The 16639-nt window shown below is 32.4% G+C and overlaps 1 protein-coding gene across 1 annotated transcript in view; it reads left to right on the top strand.

Moving 5' to 3' along the window:
- Positions 1 to 12009, top strand: part of LOC127165018 (pikachurin) — a 33706-nt gene extending 21697 nt beyond the window's left edge. Inside the window, exons 12-24 of the mRNA XM_051109260.1 lie at positions 26 to 170; positions 1761 to 1950; positions 2872 to 2997; positions 5383 to 5626; positions 5737 to 5848; positions 6782 to 6898; positions 7204 to 7384; positions 8682 to 8705; positions 8835 to 8913; positions 9562 to 9705; positions 9835 to 9918; positions 10588 to 10691; positions 11274 to 12009. Of these exons, the coding sequence (XP_050965217.1) occupies positions 26 to 170; positions 1761 to 1950; positions 2872 to 2997; positions 5383 to 5626; positions 5737 to 5848; positions 6782 to 6898; positions 7204 to 7384; positions 8682 to 8705; positions 8835 to 8913; positions 9562 to 9705; positions 9835 to 9918; positions 10588 to 10691; positions 11274 to 11425 (1702 nt within the window). The 3' untranslated portion in view covers positions 11426 to 12009. The remainder of the gene's footprint in view (positions 1 to 25; positions 171 to 1760; positions 1951 to 2871; positions 2998 to 5382; positions 5627 to 5736; positions 5849 to 6781; positions 6899 to 7203; positions 7385 to 8681; positions 8706 to 8834; positions 8914 to 9561; positions 9706 to 9834; positions 9919 to 10587; positions 10692 to 11273) is intronic.
- Positions 12010 to 16639: the final 4630 nt, after the last annotated feature.

Here is a 16639-nt window from a genome sequence, read left to right on the forward strand (position 1 = left end):
TTGATGGTGATTTTTATGTGCACAGGTTTAACTGTGGTACAGGGGCAGCTCAAATCGTGAGTGAAAGCTCTGTTGTGATTGGACAGTGGCACACGGTCACAATATTTAGAGACGGCATGAATGGCTGGCTACGACTAGACAATGACACACCGGTGTCGGGCCGTTCTCAGGTACGCATGTATGGATTAGGATGAATTTTCCACCAAAAGTATTGCAGTCACAGATTTAAAAAATAATAAGCGTGAAACCAAAACACAAGTAAAAATACAGTTGAGGTCAAAAGTTTACATCCCCCTTTCAGAATCTGCAAAATGTTAATTTTGAAAACTTTTTGAATTGGGTAAATTTAATTTATTTTGTCTTCTGGGAAACATGTAAGTATCTTCTGTAGCCTTTGAAGGGCAGTACTAAATGAAAAAATATGATATTTAGGCAAAATAAGAAAAATGTAAACATCTTCATTCTTTTCAAAAATTTTAACCCGCCAGCTCGGGTGCATCATTTTTCCTTCTGCAGCATCAGTGAGTGTTTGAACCTTCTGTAATAGTTGCATAAGAGTCCCTCAGTTAAAAACCAGCTGAAAACCTAAGTTTTTGTGGGACCTGAAGGATTTTTCTGAAGAACAGCAGGCAGTTTAACTGTTCAGGACAAGAGACTCATGTACAACTATCACTAAAAAAAAAAAAAAAAAAAAAAAACTGTGTAACAACACAGTATTAAAAATCAAGGGGATGTAAACTTTTGAACGGGTCATTTTTAATAAATTCAGCTATTATGTTCTCTTGTGGACTATACATAAACGTCTTTTATGTGAAATATCTTATTCAGGTCAGAACAATAAATAAACAATAACATGCATTTTGTATGATCCCTCTTATTTTGATAAAATAATGAACATTTTGCAGATTCTGAAAGGGGGGTGTAAAGTTTTCAGTCTAGCAAACAATGGTCACGGATCGAAAAACAATAAGCGTAAATCAAAAAATGAATAATGCATTTTAAAAAAATAATAAGCATGAATCAAAACTTTAAAAACATTTAAAATCATATTGCATAAATATTAAATATGAATGCAAATTTATCCAAATTTATTTTGCACACAAAATCATGTGTTCTTTGATTGACGGCTCCTCCAGTCAGTTGAGAGGGGAGTTGATGTCACTCCAGTGTGCCTCGTTAGCTGCTGATGCTCTAATCTAGAACTAATGGACCAATGTTGATACTTAGGCCCGCCCTGATTTACATGCAACTCTAAAGAGCGAAGTGAAAAAAAGCATTCAAAAAATAAAAATATGTCTGAGAGCATAAAAAAACAGAGAAATATAACCAAGGAACAAATGATTTTGTGTGCAAGTTGGATAATTTTGCATTAATATTTCATTTTCGTGCAATATGATTTTGTTTTTAAAATTTCGAGTCATGTTTATTTTTTAATGCATTATTATATTTTTGATTAAACATATTATTTTTTGATTCGTGACCATTCTTTGCTATTCTAAAAACTTTGCTTTCATTTTAAATTTGTGTGTGAAGTTTTTTTTTTCTTGTATTTTTAAATTTTGGTTTCACTGTTATTTTTTTTTTTTTATCTGTGACTGCAATATTTGTGGCGGAAGATTGATCTCAAATGCTTCAATACAGAAACAGGACAAAAACACAAAATGATAAAATAAAGTTAGGTTCTCTGTAGTGATATACACAGTAGATGTATTGACCAGCTTCTAAAATGCATCTGACAACCTCTTTTCTTTCTCTCTCAGGGTCAGTACACTAAAATAACGTTCCGCACGCCTTTGTTTCTGGGCGGAGCGCCGAATGCCTATTGGCTGGTGAGGGCGGTGGGGACCAATCGTGGCTTTCAGGGCTGCATGCAGAGTCTGACTGTCAACAGTAAAGCCATCGACATCCGACCCTGGCCTAAAGGAAATGCACTGAGCGGAGCAGACATTGGTTAGTTTGACATACCCCATAACTATAAGTGTCCAAATACATTTTGTCTTCATTTTAAACTGCTTTATCTATTGTTTTCTGATTTTCAAACCTAAAAGGCTTCTTTTTGTCAAACGTTGCTTAAAGTATGCTTGTGTGTCTTTCTTTCAAATAAATGTAACTTGCTATGCTTTTTTCTATTCTGCCCTGAGGGTTCATCAGTTTATGAAAAGCTGATAATTAATTAAATCATAAATGAAAATTTTAAATCATAATTAATGTAATAGAAATAAAACACTGAAAAAGATTAAATAATTTATTTGTTTACCTGCATGTCATATGGTCATTATCTGACATCAGAGAACTGTGAGCTTGCAAATATGCTATTAAAATATTCAGGAAGGAGAAGTAAATATTTTACACGACTGTTCCAAAGTTTGGGGTCAGTAAGATTTTTTCAATTTTATTAATGCATTTATTCACCAAGGATGCATTAAATTAAACAAAAGTGGCAGTGTAAACTTTCAAATTTTTTAAATTTAATTCTTGAAAAACAAAATGATCATATTCAACAATGTTAATAATCAGAAATGTTTCTTGAGCGGCAAGCCAAGAAGGATCATGTAACTGAAGACTGGAGTAATGATGCTGAAAATTCAGCTTTGTATTACAGAAATAAATTACATTTTAAAATATATTAAAATAGACAACAATTATTTTTGAATTAAATAATATTTCACAATATTCCTGTTTTAACTGATTGTCATCAAATAAATATATCCTTAATGAGACTTCTTTCAAAAACATTAAAAGGTATCACTGCCCCCAAATTTTTGAACAGTAGTGCAGTGATCTGATGCATTGATATTGAGAGATTTTTAAATGCTCACATACTTTTGGGGACTGTGTTCAAAGCATGTTCTTCTCTTCTGTGTGTTTCAGGCGAGTGCAGCAACAGTGTGTGTGAGAAGGTCACCTGTGCTAATGGAGGAATCTGCTTTGCCAACCGTGCAGACGGCTTCATCTGCTTGTGTCCTCTGGGCTATAAGGGCTTCCTCTGTGAGGAGAGTGAGTCACACGCACTGCTGTACACACACACAAACACACACTCAAGACCATGCCGCTGATTTTTGCATGTGCAAGAACCACCATATTTATACTTTCAGTAGCACTTTATTTTACAGTCCTCTTCCTGATGTACATACTGTGTACTTATTTTAGTAATTACAATAACTAGGGAATAACTAGGTGGGTCATTCTATAATTGTGGGTACATCTCATGTCCGTGAAGTGTATTTTTAATATATTTTCATCAATATAAAGCCCCAATGCTTAATTTTCTAGTACACAATTATATTTTCTCGATCACACTACTGTATGTGACCCTGGACCACAAAACACAGACCACAGTCATAAGTAGCACAGGTATATTTGTAGCAGTAGCTAACAATACATTGTATGCATCAAAATTATAGATTTTTCTTTTATGCCAAAAATCATTAGGATATTAAGTAAAGATCATGTTCCATGAAGATATTTTGTAAATTTCCTACCATAAATAATATTCAAACCTAATTTTTGATTAGTAATATGCATTGCTAAGAACTTCCTTTGGACGATTTTAAAGGGCGAATTCCTCAATATTTAGATTTTTTTGCACCCTCAGATTCCAGATTTCAAATAGTTGTATCTCAGCCAAATATATCATAACAAAAGCTCATTTATTCAACTTTCAGATGATGTATAAATATCATTTTCAAAAAATTGACCCTTATGACTGGTTTTGTGGTCCAGAGTCACATATGTTGAAAAAGCCATATCATTTGTTCAAAAATGATGTTCATATCACATACAACCCTGGTATTCAGCTGTCCGATTTTTTAAAAATTGCTCATTCTACTCTGCATTTAAGCATGCAAATTACCTCAAATATGAATTAATTTCATAGTTTCACCTTCAGTTAGATTAGGTCATCAAGACATTTGGGTGTGCGCTTCAAAAATAATAAGTGTTTATTGTGATATAACTTGTTTCCTCAAAAAGGAATGGTTTGTCCCATCCTCGCATAATTTGCACAGTATGATGATATTTCCTTTAGAAGCACATGGATGAAACACTAGAAGTTATGTTCTCTCTCTTTCCTTTAATATTGGTTAAACTAGCAAACCTGTGTCAAGAGTGGATTAATTGACTGTCAACAGTGTTACACAAGTATTTTTGCAAATTCTAACAAGACAATTTTACTAAAACTTACGTTTTGTTCATATATTTCTAAACATACCATATGCTCAGTAGTTCTAGGCTTCCATATTAAGTATAGGCCCAAACACTAAAAATGTCAATACTCAATTTTCAATACTGTGTTACCCAGTAAAGCTAACATGGCTGACAGTAGCAAACATAGATGGTATTTTATGCACATATTTCTACAGATCACCTTTATTTATATAGCACATTATAAAATATAGATTGTTTCAAAGCAGCCATGTAAGGTCATAATTTGGGTTTTTGGGAAAAAGGAAAACTTTCTTCTTCACATTGTTAAATTCTAAATGTACCCCTAATTCTAGAATGACCCATGTACTACCCCTAAACCTAACCCTGCCCTACCCCATGTAGTTACTTTATATTACCAGAACTTTCTTAGGTAAGTACACTGTGAGTACGTGTAAGTACACATACTGCAAAATAAAGTGCAACCAGTGTAGTAGATTTAAATATATATTTACTTTAAATATAATATCAAGTAACACTACAGTTAAAATTATAATTAAGTACTTTATGTGCTTTAGTAAGCCAGTCAACACATCAAAATAATTAAAATATATTACAACAATGATTTAAAATGTACTTTAAAGTTAAATATTTAATTTGACATTACATAGTCTTTTAAAGTGTGCTTGCATTAAGAAATTTACTTTAAGTACATTTAAGTGGCCTTTTATTATGTGCAAGTACGTTTAAAAAATATATTATTTAAAGTACACTACAAGTGGCCATTCAGTAAGTGCACTTCTTTTTCATAAGAAATAAGTGTCATAGTGTCTCAGAAACACCTCAGTGCAAAAATGTGAACATATATGTCTTACATATATAGCATAATATACAGCATTTAACACACATGAACAATGACATATGCAATAGTAGTAATAACTAGATAAAAAGTTAGTCAAGACAAACTTTAAGTTGGCTTGAGAAAGCCGCACCAGAACGTTTGAAGTTTAAAAAGTTTTAAGAAAAAAAAAAGTTTTAAGTTTGATGGTTTTCAGTCTGAAATAGTTTAAAGTTTAAAATCTCAGATAGATAGTCTCAGATAGTTACTAGTATGTTTTAACATGTTTAGCAAGTTGTTAGCATGTTGCTAGCATGTTTCTAGCATGATTATAGTATGATTAGAAAGTTGCTACCTGACTTCATATTTCTTAATTCTAAGGCTTATACGTCTCGTTTCAGGTTTCCTGTTGTCTCTGCCTCAGTTTAATGAGAGCATGTACTCGTACGCCAGCGCCCCCTGGCCTCAGCCCTCACACAACTACCTGTCCTTCATGGAGTTTGAGATGACCTTCCAGCCGACCAAACCCGACGGCACGCTGCTCTACACCGATGATGCAGCCAGTCGTGACTTCCTGTCAATCAGCCTGGTGGGCGGATATGTGGAGTTTCGCTTCGACTGCGGCTCGGGAGCCACAGTGATCAGGTGGAGTGTGTAGTGAAAACAAAGAAAAAGCAAAACATGTGACTTTCTTTCTGTTTTGGTAGATGACTGTGAATCCACAGCTGTTAAATATTCTTTGCTTCTGTTGTCAGGAGTAAAGAGGCCATTGCTATGGACGTGTGGCATGAGTTGCGTGTCTCTCGTACAGCAAAAAATGGCATTTTACAAGTAGACAACCAGAGACCAGTAGAAGGCATGGCAGAGGTGAACAGTTTAAATTATTTTAAAACATTTACACTACCATACAAAAGTTGGGGTCAGTTTGTAATATTTTTGTACTTACCAAGGCATTTAGTTAATCATAAATTCAGTAAAAGCAGTAATTGCAAACTATTATTGCAATTTCAAATAGCTGTTTTCTACTGTAATATATAAAAAGTAATTTATTCCTGTGATGCAAAGCTGAATTTTCAGCATCATTACTACAGTCTACTCCAGTTTTGATCAATTTGATAAACATTAACTATTAATTTCCTTAAAAAAAAAAAAAAAAAATTGTAACACTTAAAAAAAAAAAATCATACTATTTTATTTTATTTTATTTTATTCAGGCCAAGTAATTACTATTCATTATTCAGTCCTAAACGTTAAAACAAATGTGAATACCTTTTACTATACGTCCTGGGGTTGGCTAAGGCACCGGCGGGAGCACTCGCATATATTCCAGATGACAGCAAAAAGAACTTGAATTGCTCCCTCAATTTTTATTGGACACACAAAAGTAATACATCACCTGAATCTGTAAAGAGTTTACTTTTATATGTGTAGGCTCACCATATCAACAAATGTTTGTGGTTTTTTAAAATAAAGAACATATACAGGGTGTCATTTATTTTATTTTATTTTATTTTATTTTATTTTATTTTATTTTATTTTATTTTATTTTATTTTATTTTATTTTATTTTATTTTATTTTATTTTATTTTATTTTATTTTATTTTATTCAGGCCAAGTAATTACTATTCGTTATTCAGTCCTAAGCATTAAAACAAAGGTCAACACATTTTACTTAAAAGGGGCTATTGAGCATCATTTAATGACAACAAAATCTGTTCAATCAGAAATAAATGTATAATACAAGGCATCTGTATGCTTTCTTATTATTTTGCATTATCTTTCTCTCTCTTTTTCTCTCAGGGTGCATTTACACAGATAAAGTGCAGTTCTCCTCTATATATTGGAGGAGTTCCTAATTATGATATTACTAAGACGAGCGCTCGCGTCTTGAGACCCTTTAGTGGAACTGTGCAGAAGGTACAAGTTTGGACAGTAGATTCTAGATAAAGAAACTGCAGACACCCAAAAACACTGACTACCACATTGCAACGTTGCAACAAATAATCATGATTTTTAAGTAGTGTAAATTCAGCTGCAGTTAATTCAGTGAGTCTAAAGATGCTTATTAGTGTTCAGTGCTGCAATTTAATTTTATGCTGCAACACCTGAGTTTTAAGTAGTCAGAAATTGACAATTTACTACTGCATGATCCATATGCAGATTTTAACGTTTTTAGTTCTAAAATGGTATAATCATTTTTCATTTTAATCCTCCTATCCCAGATCACTCTGAATGACCGCACTATAGAGCTGAACCCTGGTCAGGCTTTTGGTGTGAACGTGTTAAACGCAGATCACCCGTGTGTGGAGAACCCGTGTGCTAATGGAGGAACATGCAGGCCGAAGTGGGACGGATACGACTGTGACTGTGCGCTTGGGTACGATGGGAAACACTGTCAGAAAGGTGAGAAAACATACTGTTGTATGGCACAGGTGCTCCTGAAGATCTGCTGTTAATAGTTTAGTAATTATAGTTAATAGTTTGTTAATTATAATAACACAAACCTGAAGCCGCGAATCCATCCATAAGTTCAGTATGCAATACTTACTTCTCATGCAATTATTTCTGAATGTGCACAGTATGCAAATAACATAGTTTGTCTTTTTAAAAATTTCTTAAATGTATTATTTTTATTATTATAATCTATTATTCTAATTTTATGTATGTTGTTTTATTGATTGTTATATATTTTGTTTTTATTTGAGTTTCCTGATCAGCACTTTGGTCAACCTTGGGTTGTTTTTAAATGTGCTTTATAAATAAATAATGAATGAATGAATGAAATAGCGTAGACAGTGTATAGTTGTATTATTATTATAGCAGTGTATTATTACTATTATAATTATTGTTAATATTTCATGTCACTAATATAATGGAAAAAGCACAAAATTTACTAAAATATTAATACATACTATAATAGTAGTATATGAATAATACTAAAATATCATTGACCAGATACATTTGCCTAAATGTGCATTGTAATTTTATGTATTTTTTATGTGCATTGTAATTTTAATTGTATATGAATATAAATGAGATTAAAATGCAAATAATTTTATTAATATAAATGAAAACAATGCATACTACTAAGATTTGCATACTGCACTCTGCTTCTCATATGTGACCCTGGACCACAAAGCCAGTCTGAAGTTGCTCGGGTATATTTGTAGCAGTAGTCAAAAATACATTGTATGGGTCAAAATGATCAATTTTTCTTTTATGCCAAAAATTATTAGGATATTAAAGAACGATCATGTTCCATAAAGATGTTTGGTAGATTTTCTACCGTAAATATATCAAAACAATTTTTGATTAGTAATATGCATTGCTAAGAACCACATTTGGACAACTTTAAAGACTTTAAAGACCAGATTTTCAAATAGTTGTAATATTGCCAAATATTGTCCTATCCTAACAAACCATACATCAATGGAAAGCTTATTTATTCATAAGTTGACCCTTTTGTGGTCCAGGGTCACATACTATTAGTACACAGTTTAAACTAACTCTGCAGGAAGGCAGATCTTAAGGAGCGGAATTGAGAACTAATTGTAAACTTTCCTTTCATAGCACACAAGCAATATTTTGTGCTTGGTTTTAGACTGAGATTTTGCTCTGATATTCTTTGCAGACTTCTTCCATAACACTTCAAAATCTTTCTTAAGCTTCTTTTATTCTGTTTTGTGCTCTCACTGTGCAGAATGTGGGAATTATTGCTTAAACAGTAAGTGCTCAAGTCAGAATCTCTCATTCATGTCTGCTGTCTTGTGAGAAGCTTTAGTGTATTTATGTCGTTTGCTGCCATCTAGTGATTGTTAAAGAGCTGTGCACTCTTTATGTTTCCCTGCATCAGCTGTCACTGAATCTATTGAGATCCCTCAGTTCACTGGACGCAGCTATCTGACATATGACAACAGAGATATCCTCAAAAGGTAGAGTACTTTTGCTTTTACACTCTGTAACTGCGCTCAGATCAATAGAGTGAATTAGTGCATGCACACTTTTTTAGTATCATTGATTCTGGAAGCATTTTTTTCAGTTCATTTTTCTCATAGGGATTTTTAAAAAGTCTTTGTTAATGCAATATATGCCATGAACTAAACCAACCAGTTATGAGGTGAATTTAAATTGAAAATCAAACAAAAGGAGCTACAATCCAGTTAAGCGCTGTGAATAACATAATCAAATGGTGAAATATTAAACTATTTTTTTAATTTGTTGATTATAACTATAAAAACAATAGTTTACTGCAAAATGTGCATTATATATATTTGTGGTGCTTCATGGGAGAGTGAGTTCTCTGTAAACTGTTTTCGTACAATTTGCTCACTACAACTCTCTGATTGGTGGAATCATGGGTAATGTAGGTTTTCACCTTGAATATTCAAAAATTATTTTCAAAGTACTTTAAATTAATCAAAACAAATTGGCTTCATTTGTCAAAAATCTATTACTCAACGGACAGAAATGTAGGCTTTTACTTCCAGAACCCAACTAATGCACTCTATTTTCTTCACATTAAGTTTTTGTGTGCATACATGCATGCACACGTGCTAATATAATGGTGCGTGTCTCTGCAGGGTATCTGGTTCCAGAACAAACATGTTCATGCGTTTCAAGAGCACGTCTAAAGATGGTCTTTTACTATGGCGGGGAGACAGTCCAATGAGAGCCAACAGTGACTACCTGTCTCTCGGCCTTCAAGACGGAGCACTCATTTTCAGGTATAACAACATATCCATCTGCATGCAACTACTTGCTGAAAGTAATGAGATTTACCTTTATATGCATGCATTTTTGCAGACAGTTCACAAGGATCAGAAGCATCCTAACATCTCTTATTCTCTCTACAGTTACAATCTTGGTAGCGGAGCCGCCACTGTGGTCATTAATGGCACATTTAGTGATGGCAAATGGCACAGAGTGAAGGCTGTCAGGTCAGACATGTGTCATTAAATCATTATTTCAGTGGGTCTTTCTTTATCAAAATTTCACTTTACAGCAATCTAGTGTTATCCCTAGTAAAAAAAGTACTATATTTAAAATGCATTTATTTATACTAATAGTTCAAGTCTGTTAACATATTCACCGACGTATTGCTTGAGACTTACTGATATAAAAATTGTAATTAAACTTTATTTGGAGTACTACTTGTGCACAATGCACAATATTTAAAGTGTACCTACTTGGAATAGTTCCACTTTAGCACAATCAAATGTACTTAAGTATATCATTAGTTGGACTTCAGGACTGCTTCCACACAATTAAATTACAGTAAGTACAAAATTATTAGACATTAAATATACCAGTTTAGTATACAAAAAGTACTATTGCAGGGTATTTTTATTAAGTATATAAGATGTAAATGCAAGAAAAAGCATGAAATAAATGTATTTTAAATACATTTTAGTATATTTATTTTTCACTAGGGATGTGGTGTTTCTTTGTCATTTTATAATGAAACTTGCTCGCAGTTTCTAAGTGAAAATTGTTTAAAAGTAAATCCTACACCAAATTTTTTAAGTGTAGATGAATGTCAGGCAATTTGTACCATATACAAGGGCTGAAGTTTTCTCAGTTTAATTTATGTTTGTCTTTGTCTGAAGGGATGGACAGTCTGGTAAACTAACAGTCGATGATTACGGAGCAAAAACAGGCAGATCTCCGGGTAAGATGAGGCAGCTGAACATCAACGGTGACCTTTACATTGGTAAGAATAAACACAATTATGACGTTAATTGTAATGATAAAGATGACTAAAGGATGCTGGTAATAATGAAATAGATATTCATACAGCATTGTGTATGAAATAAAGTAGGAATAAAAAAACACTACCATTCAGAAGTACACTTCTTTTTTGAAAGAAATCAGTTATTTATTCAGCAAAGATGCAATAAATTGTTTGAAAGTGACAGTAAAGACATTTATGATATTAAAAAAAAAAAGTTTTCCATAGTTTCCATAAAAATATCAGGCTGTAGTCAGATGTTCTCAACATTAATAATAATAAGTGATTCTTGAGCAGCAAATCAGCATATTTTGATTTCTGAAGGATCATGTGACAATGAATACTGGAGTAATGATGCTAAAAAGTCAGCTTTGAATCACAGTAATAAATTAAAATTCAAAATGTATTCAAACAGAAAAAGGTTATTTTAAATTGTAAACATTTTTCACAATATTGCTGATTTACTGGATTTTTGAACAAATAAATGCAGCCCTGGCCCTCGTTAAAGACTTCTTTTGTATTTTTCTACTTCTGCTGGTGATTTTGATTTTCAAATTTCTCTAGGTGGGATGAAGGAGATTGCGTTGCACACTAACAGACAGTACATGCGAGGTTTAGTGGGATGCATTTCTCATTTCACTCTCGCTACGGACTACCATCTGTCTTTGGTTGATGATGCAGCTGACGGCAAGAACATCAACACCTGCACCAACTGAACGCCTCAGAAACACCAGCTACAGATCGCCAACATCAATAACAGCGATCCAAGAACCGCGTCATCAAAATAACAACAATATCAGGAACACTAACATCACTGACCTCAGCTGAGAAGCAACAAATGCATTTGCAGTTACAGCCAAAATTAATATATGCTCAGTTTAGCTCTTCAAAACCATCATGGTTGGTCAACAGTAAGCTTTAATATAACAAAAGAGCCAAACATTAGCCTACAGCATTTAGCACGAAGCATCATATGTGGTGAGATGAAGATGAAAGTGTTTTCTTGTGAACTTTTTGTTGTACACCAGCTCCTGCAACAACAGGAAGATCTGGGGATTTTTTTGTTTAGCTTCAGTGCTGATAGTGAAAACCGAATGGTTTTTAACCACATAATTGAATCACAGTGAATATATCATTATATATTCTATAAGCAAGCATGCAAATGTAAGACCAGACCAGCTCAGAGGCTGTTTGTTCCTCATGCAAGATTTGATATTTTAAATCCTACTGAATAGCCACAACTAAACAGTTAAAAGCCAAACTGTGTATGTTTTTAAATGTGCAACCCTTTTTTACACCACTTATGATTCGGCGACCAGTTCTTGTCCAGACTTCAAGGGCAAATGTATTTATATTTATTGTTTTTTATACCATTCATTTTGAATCAGTATTTAGACTGATGAATTTATAGATGAAGATTGGTTCTGAATATGAATGCATAGCTGTCACATAGCGGTAATGAGGTAATGTTTGCACTGTGAGTTTTTAGGCTGCTAGTGGTGGAAGGACAAAGTGTTGTGATTTTTCTCTTTAACGTCTCTGCCTCTCTTTTCCTTCTAGCTACAAACTTTTATGAATCCCAAAGACTCTTTTATAGCTACTGTAGCTTTTGATTTTTGTTCATGTGAGTTAATGGATGTCTGCAAAAAATGCATCTCTTAATTTTTCTGCCTTGATGTTTTGAAGCCTATCATTTTGCCATCAAAAATGTGACTTACTGATTTTATTCATAAAATAAATGTCAGACACTTCATTTTATGCGGGGTGTATATTTCATTTTTTTTAAAGTACACTGTAAAAAACAATTTGTTGAGTCAACTTAAAAATAATTTATTAAGTGACAACTTAGATAGTTGAGTTTACCCAGCTACCTTAAAATTTTAAGTTGAATTAACTCAAATATCTAAGTTGTCACTTGGTACAACCTAACATTTCAAGTTGACTAAACTTATTTGAGTTGAGAGAACTTAAAATTTTAAGGCAGCAGGGTAACAAATTATTTTAAGTTGACTCAACAAATTGTGTTTTTTTTGTTTCTTACAGTGTAGGCTAGAAGAAGCTTGTATTACAGAGTATTCTTTAACCGTTCTAATTATAAACTTTACTCAAAGAAACTTTTACTACAGTAACCATGGTTTAACTATGTTTTTTGTAGTAAAACCATAGTAACCACAAAATAAACCATGGTTGTACTATAAGATTTGAAGTAAAACAATGGGAACTACAAAATTAACCATGGTTTTACTACAAGAACCATGGTTTAACTATGTTTTTTGTAGTAACACCATAGTAACCACAAACGTAATCATGGTTTTACCATAGAATTTGCAGTAAACCCATGGCAACTACAAAGTTAACTATAGTTTTACTACAAAAAACATGGTTTTAATATGGTTTTTGCATTAAAACTGTAGTAACCACAGAATTAACCATGGTTTTACTAGAGTATTTGGAGTAAAACGACAGTAACTACAAAATTAACCATGGTTTTACTACAAGAACCAGGGTTTACATATGTTTTTCGCATTGAAACCATAGTAATCACAGAATTAAATAAAACGTTTGTAGATATATCTGTGATATTTAAATGTATATTAACGTGATAAATTACTGTATTTTTATTTTGTTGACGTACCTTTCGACGCTGACGCACTTCTGTTGCAAGTAAATGCAAATCCGACTTCCTTCGCGAACGTATTTATTTATTTTATTAAAAAAAATCATGCTTAATTTTTTCTTTCACTGTATAAATGTTTTAGCACACATATTCTAGTACCACATTTAATTTTGTGTTTTATGGTTTTACTAGAAAACAGTTAAGCTAGATGTTTTGCTAGATTATTTCGTCATTACTATGGTTTCACTGTCAATACTGTAGTAAAACAATGGTTAATTTTGTAGTAAATATGATTTTACTGTCAATACTGTAGTAAAACCATGGTTCATTTTGTAGTTGCTGTGATTTTACTACAAAAACATAGTTAAAACCATGGTTCTTGCAGTAAAACTCAGTTAATTTTGTAGTTACCATGGTTTTACTGCAAATGCTATGGTAAAACCATGCAACCAAAATTATCTTAAAACTGTAAGAATATGAGAGTAAAATAGTTATTATTGTTTAATGTTCTTCACCTTCAGTGTCATTTGATAAGAATTTTCGATTGAATTACCTTTTATGTCACTTGATACCTTTTCATTTACCTTCATGCCATCATTTAACAGTTATCTTATTTTTTATAGTTTTTTTTAGATAATTTGCTTGATAACATGAGGTGTTTTACTGTCAATAACAGAATCAAAACATAAAACAATGTTTGTCATTTGATTTGAGAAAGCTCTTCATATTTGTAACACTAGATGTCAGCAAAAGAAGAGAAAACTAGATTAAGCCGGACTGAGTAACTTTTTTTTGTTAGTGATGCTAGAACACACCCCTAGTGAAAATTAAATATACTAAAATGTATTTAAAATATATTTATTTCATGCTAAGTATGCTACAAATACATTTACATATTACGTACTTAATAAAATAGCCTGCAGTTGTACTTTTAGTATACTAAATTTGGTATATTTAAAGTCTGCTAAATTGGAACAACTAATTTCGTACTTAATGCACTTTAATTGTGAGGAAGTAGTGCTGAAGTCTAACTAATGATGTACTTTAAGTATATTTGATTGTGCTAAAGTGGAACTATTGCAAGTATACTTTAGGTACACTGTAAATATTTTGCGTGAAGACTGGTATTATTTAAAGATTTTACAATCCTCATCAATAGTGACATTAAAACACATTTTAGGATTAATATTAAGAAATACTACTCCAAATAAATTTTAATTACAATTTTTTATATCAGTAAGTCTCGAGTGGTATGTCAGTAAATATGTTGTTAGACTTGAACTACCCTTAGTATAAAATGCATTTTAATTCTGTTACTTTTTTCACTAGGGACATTAAACTTGTTACAGTAGATTTTGATGATTTAGTAATTACAGGGAAATTTCCTGACCCCACATTATGAAATATCCAAGGCATTTTCGGTCAGATTTTTGGCTTAAACCCCAAACTGTTCTTGGACAGAAAGCATTGTGGCTGATAAATGAGAATTTTCAAACAAGCAAGCGATAAGAGTGCTGTTGTATTGACACCAGTTTCAGGTAATCATGTCACACCTGTTCTTTGGTATTCAGGATGTCTGTGTTAATGTTCTAAAAACCCTTGTTTTTTTCCTTCTTTTCTCTGCCTAGGTTGACACATTTCTTCCCATGAAGCTGACGTTTAAGCCCAACAGGGGATCAGCAAGTAATCAAAAGTATTCATTCCAGATAAAAAAAAAATTACATGACCATTCATCTTGGGCTAAAATAAGAGTAATCCCAAGACAACAAAAGATTAAGACGTGACATGACTCAGAGAGCAAAGTTTAAAGCCTTGGTAAATTACATGTTATCTTATTTCACTGGGGAATAGATCGCCAGTCATGTGGAGTCTGAGAATTTACGAACTCATGATTTGTTTCCGTGCAAACGTAATGCTTTCCAAGAAAATCTGTCTATCCCTGAAGACTGAAAAAAAACAAAGATTGTGATTTAATTGCATTGACTACATAAATGACAACAGAATTCAAATGAAAGCTTATTTTCTGTATGCAATTGGCAGATTTTCTAAATAATGTTTTATTTGTATACCTTAGACTCGATTTATAACTTTCCTCTATCTGCTTTTTTCTTTTGCATTGGTTGAAATCACATAGTGATTCATAGTGATTATTGGCCATTCTACAAAAAAAAAAAAGACATGAAGGTAGGTATTCAAATCTTAGATGTGTACCACAATCCTTCTATTATCTATTGAAACCCACAATAATTTTTAAAATATCAGTAAGCTTAATATATATAAATTCACCATTTATTTGGTACTTTCAATTGTGAGGTGGCTGTCCTGAACCCTAACCCCTAAATTTTAACTTATGAAAATGATATTGAAATTTTTTGCGTTTTATTCCGTTGATGTTTTTAAAAATATCTCTTTGATTTTGTAAAAAGTGAAGTTCAAAAAAATATTTTATGAAACACATTATATTTTCTTTGTAAATGATGAAACTTTATGTAAAAAAGAAAGTGCCCCCCATTTTCGTGTCACTGTCTCTCGTATTTACATGATGAGGTAGATGTGGATGTGTTCAAAAATAGGAAAACTGTGTGTAACTTCAAGAAACGTCACTACTAAACGCACACTTTTTTGGGTGGGCCCAAAACTATCTAAAATTGTCATTACCGTAACAGTCGTAACCAAAACCATGTCGTCATTGTTTCGGTAGTGACAAAAGGGAACACATAATCCTTTATTTGGGGGAAATAAACTAAATTTTAGTACATTTATGCAAATTGTAGTTTTTTAGTATGTTGTAGTATGCGAGTTAAAATTCTGTAATGTGATGTGGTCGCTTTCAAAACATTATTGTCACTACCGAAACATGGGATGTTTTGTTAAATATAAAGTATACTGAATTACCAACTAAGATGTTATGATAGTATTTGGTTCAGTGTATATTCAAACTAACGGATCCTTAACTTTAAAACCAGAGTGATCAACTATTTGGGTTTTACAATGAAAAACTGGATTCAAAATACAACAAATCTCATAAATCACACTTGAAATATTGTTAAAATTGTAATTGTTATTGATTTACCTCTGAAAACTGTATCATAAAATAGGAAAAAATATATTTACAAGGCAGATGTAAGCTAATATTCCAAAACTTTCTGAAAATGCAACATGAGAAATAACGGCACAATTACTAGAAATGTGTACCTTGGACATTATTTGCATACATACAAAATTTGTGGAAAAAGACATTTTTTCAAGATGTTTCCAACTCTGCGGAATGGCCCTTATATGATGTAATGTAATTGCTGGTCCCCATTTGTAC

This window comes from Labeo rohita, chromosome 5 (genome assembly GCF_022985175.1).
Source record: "Labeo rohita strain BAU-BD-2019 chromosome 5, IGBB_LRoh.1.0, whole genome shotgun sequence".
Lineage (NCBI taxonomy): Eukaryota > Metazoa > Chordata > Actinopteri > Cypriniformes > Cyprinidae > Labeo > Labeo rohita.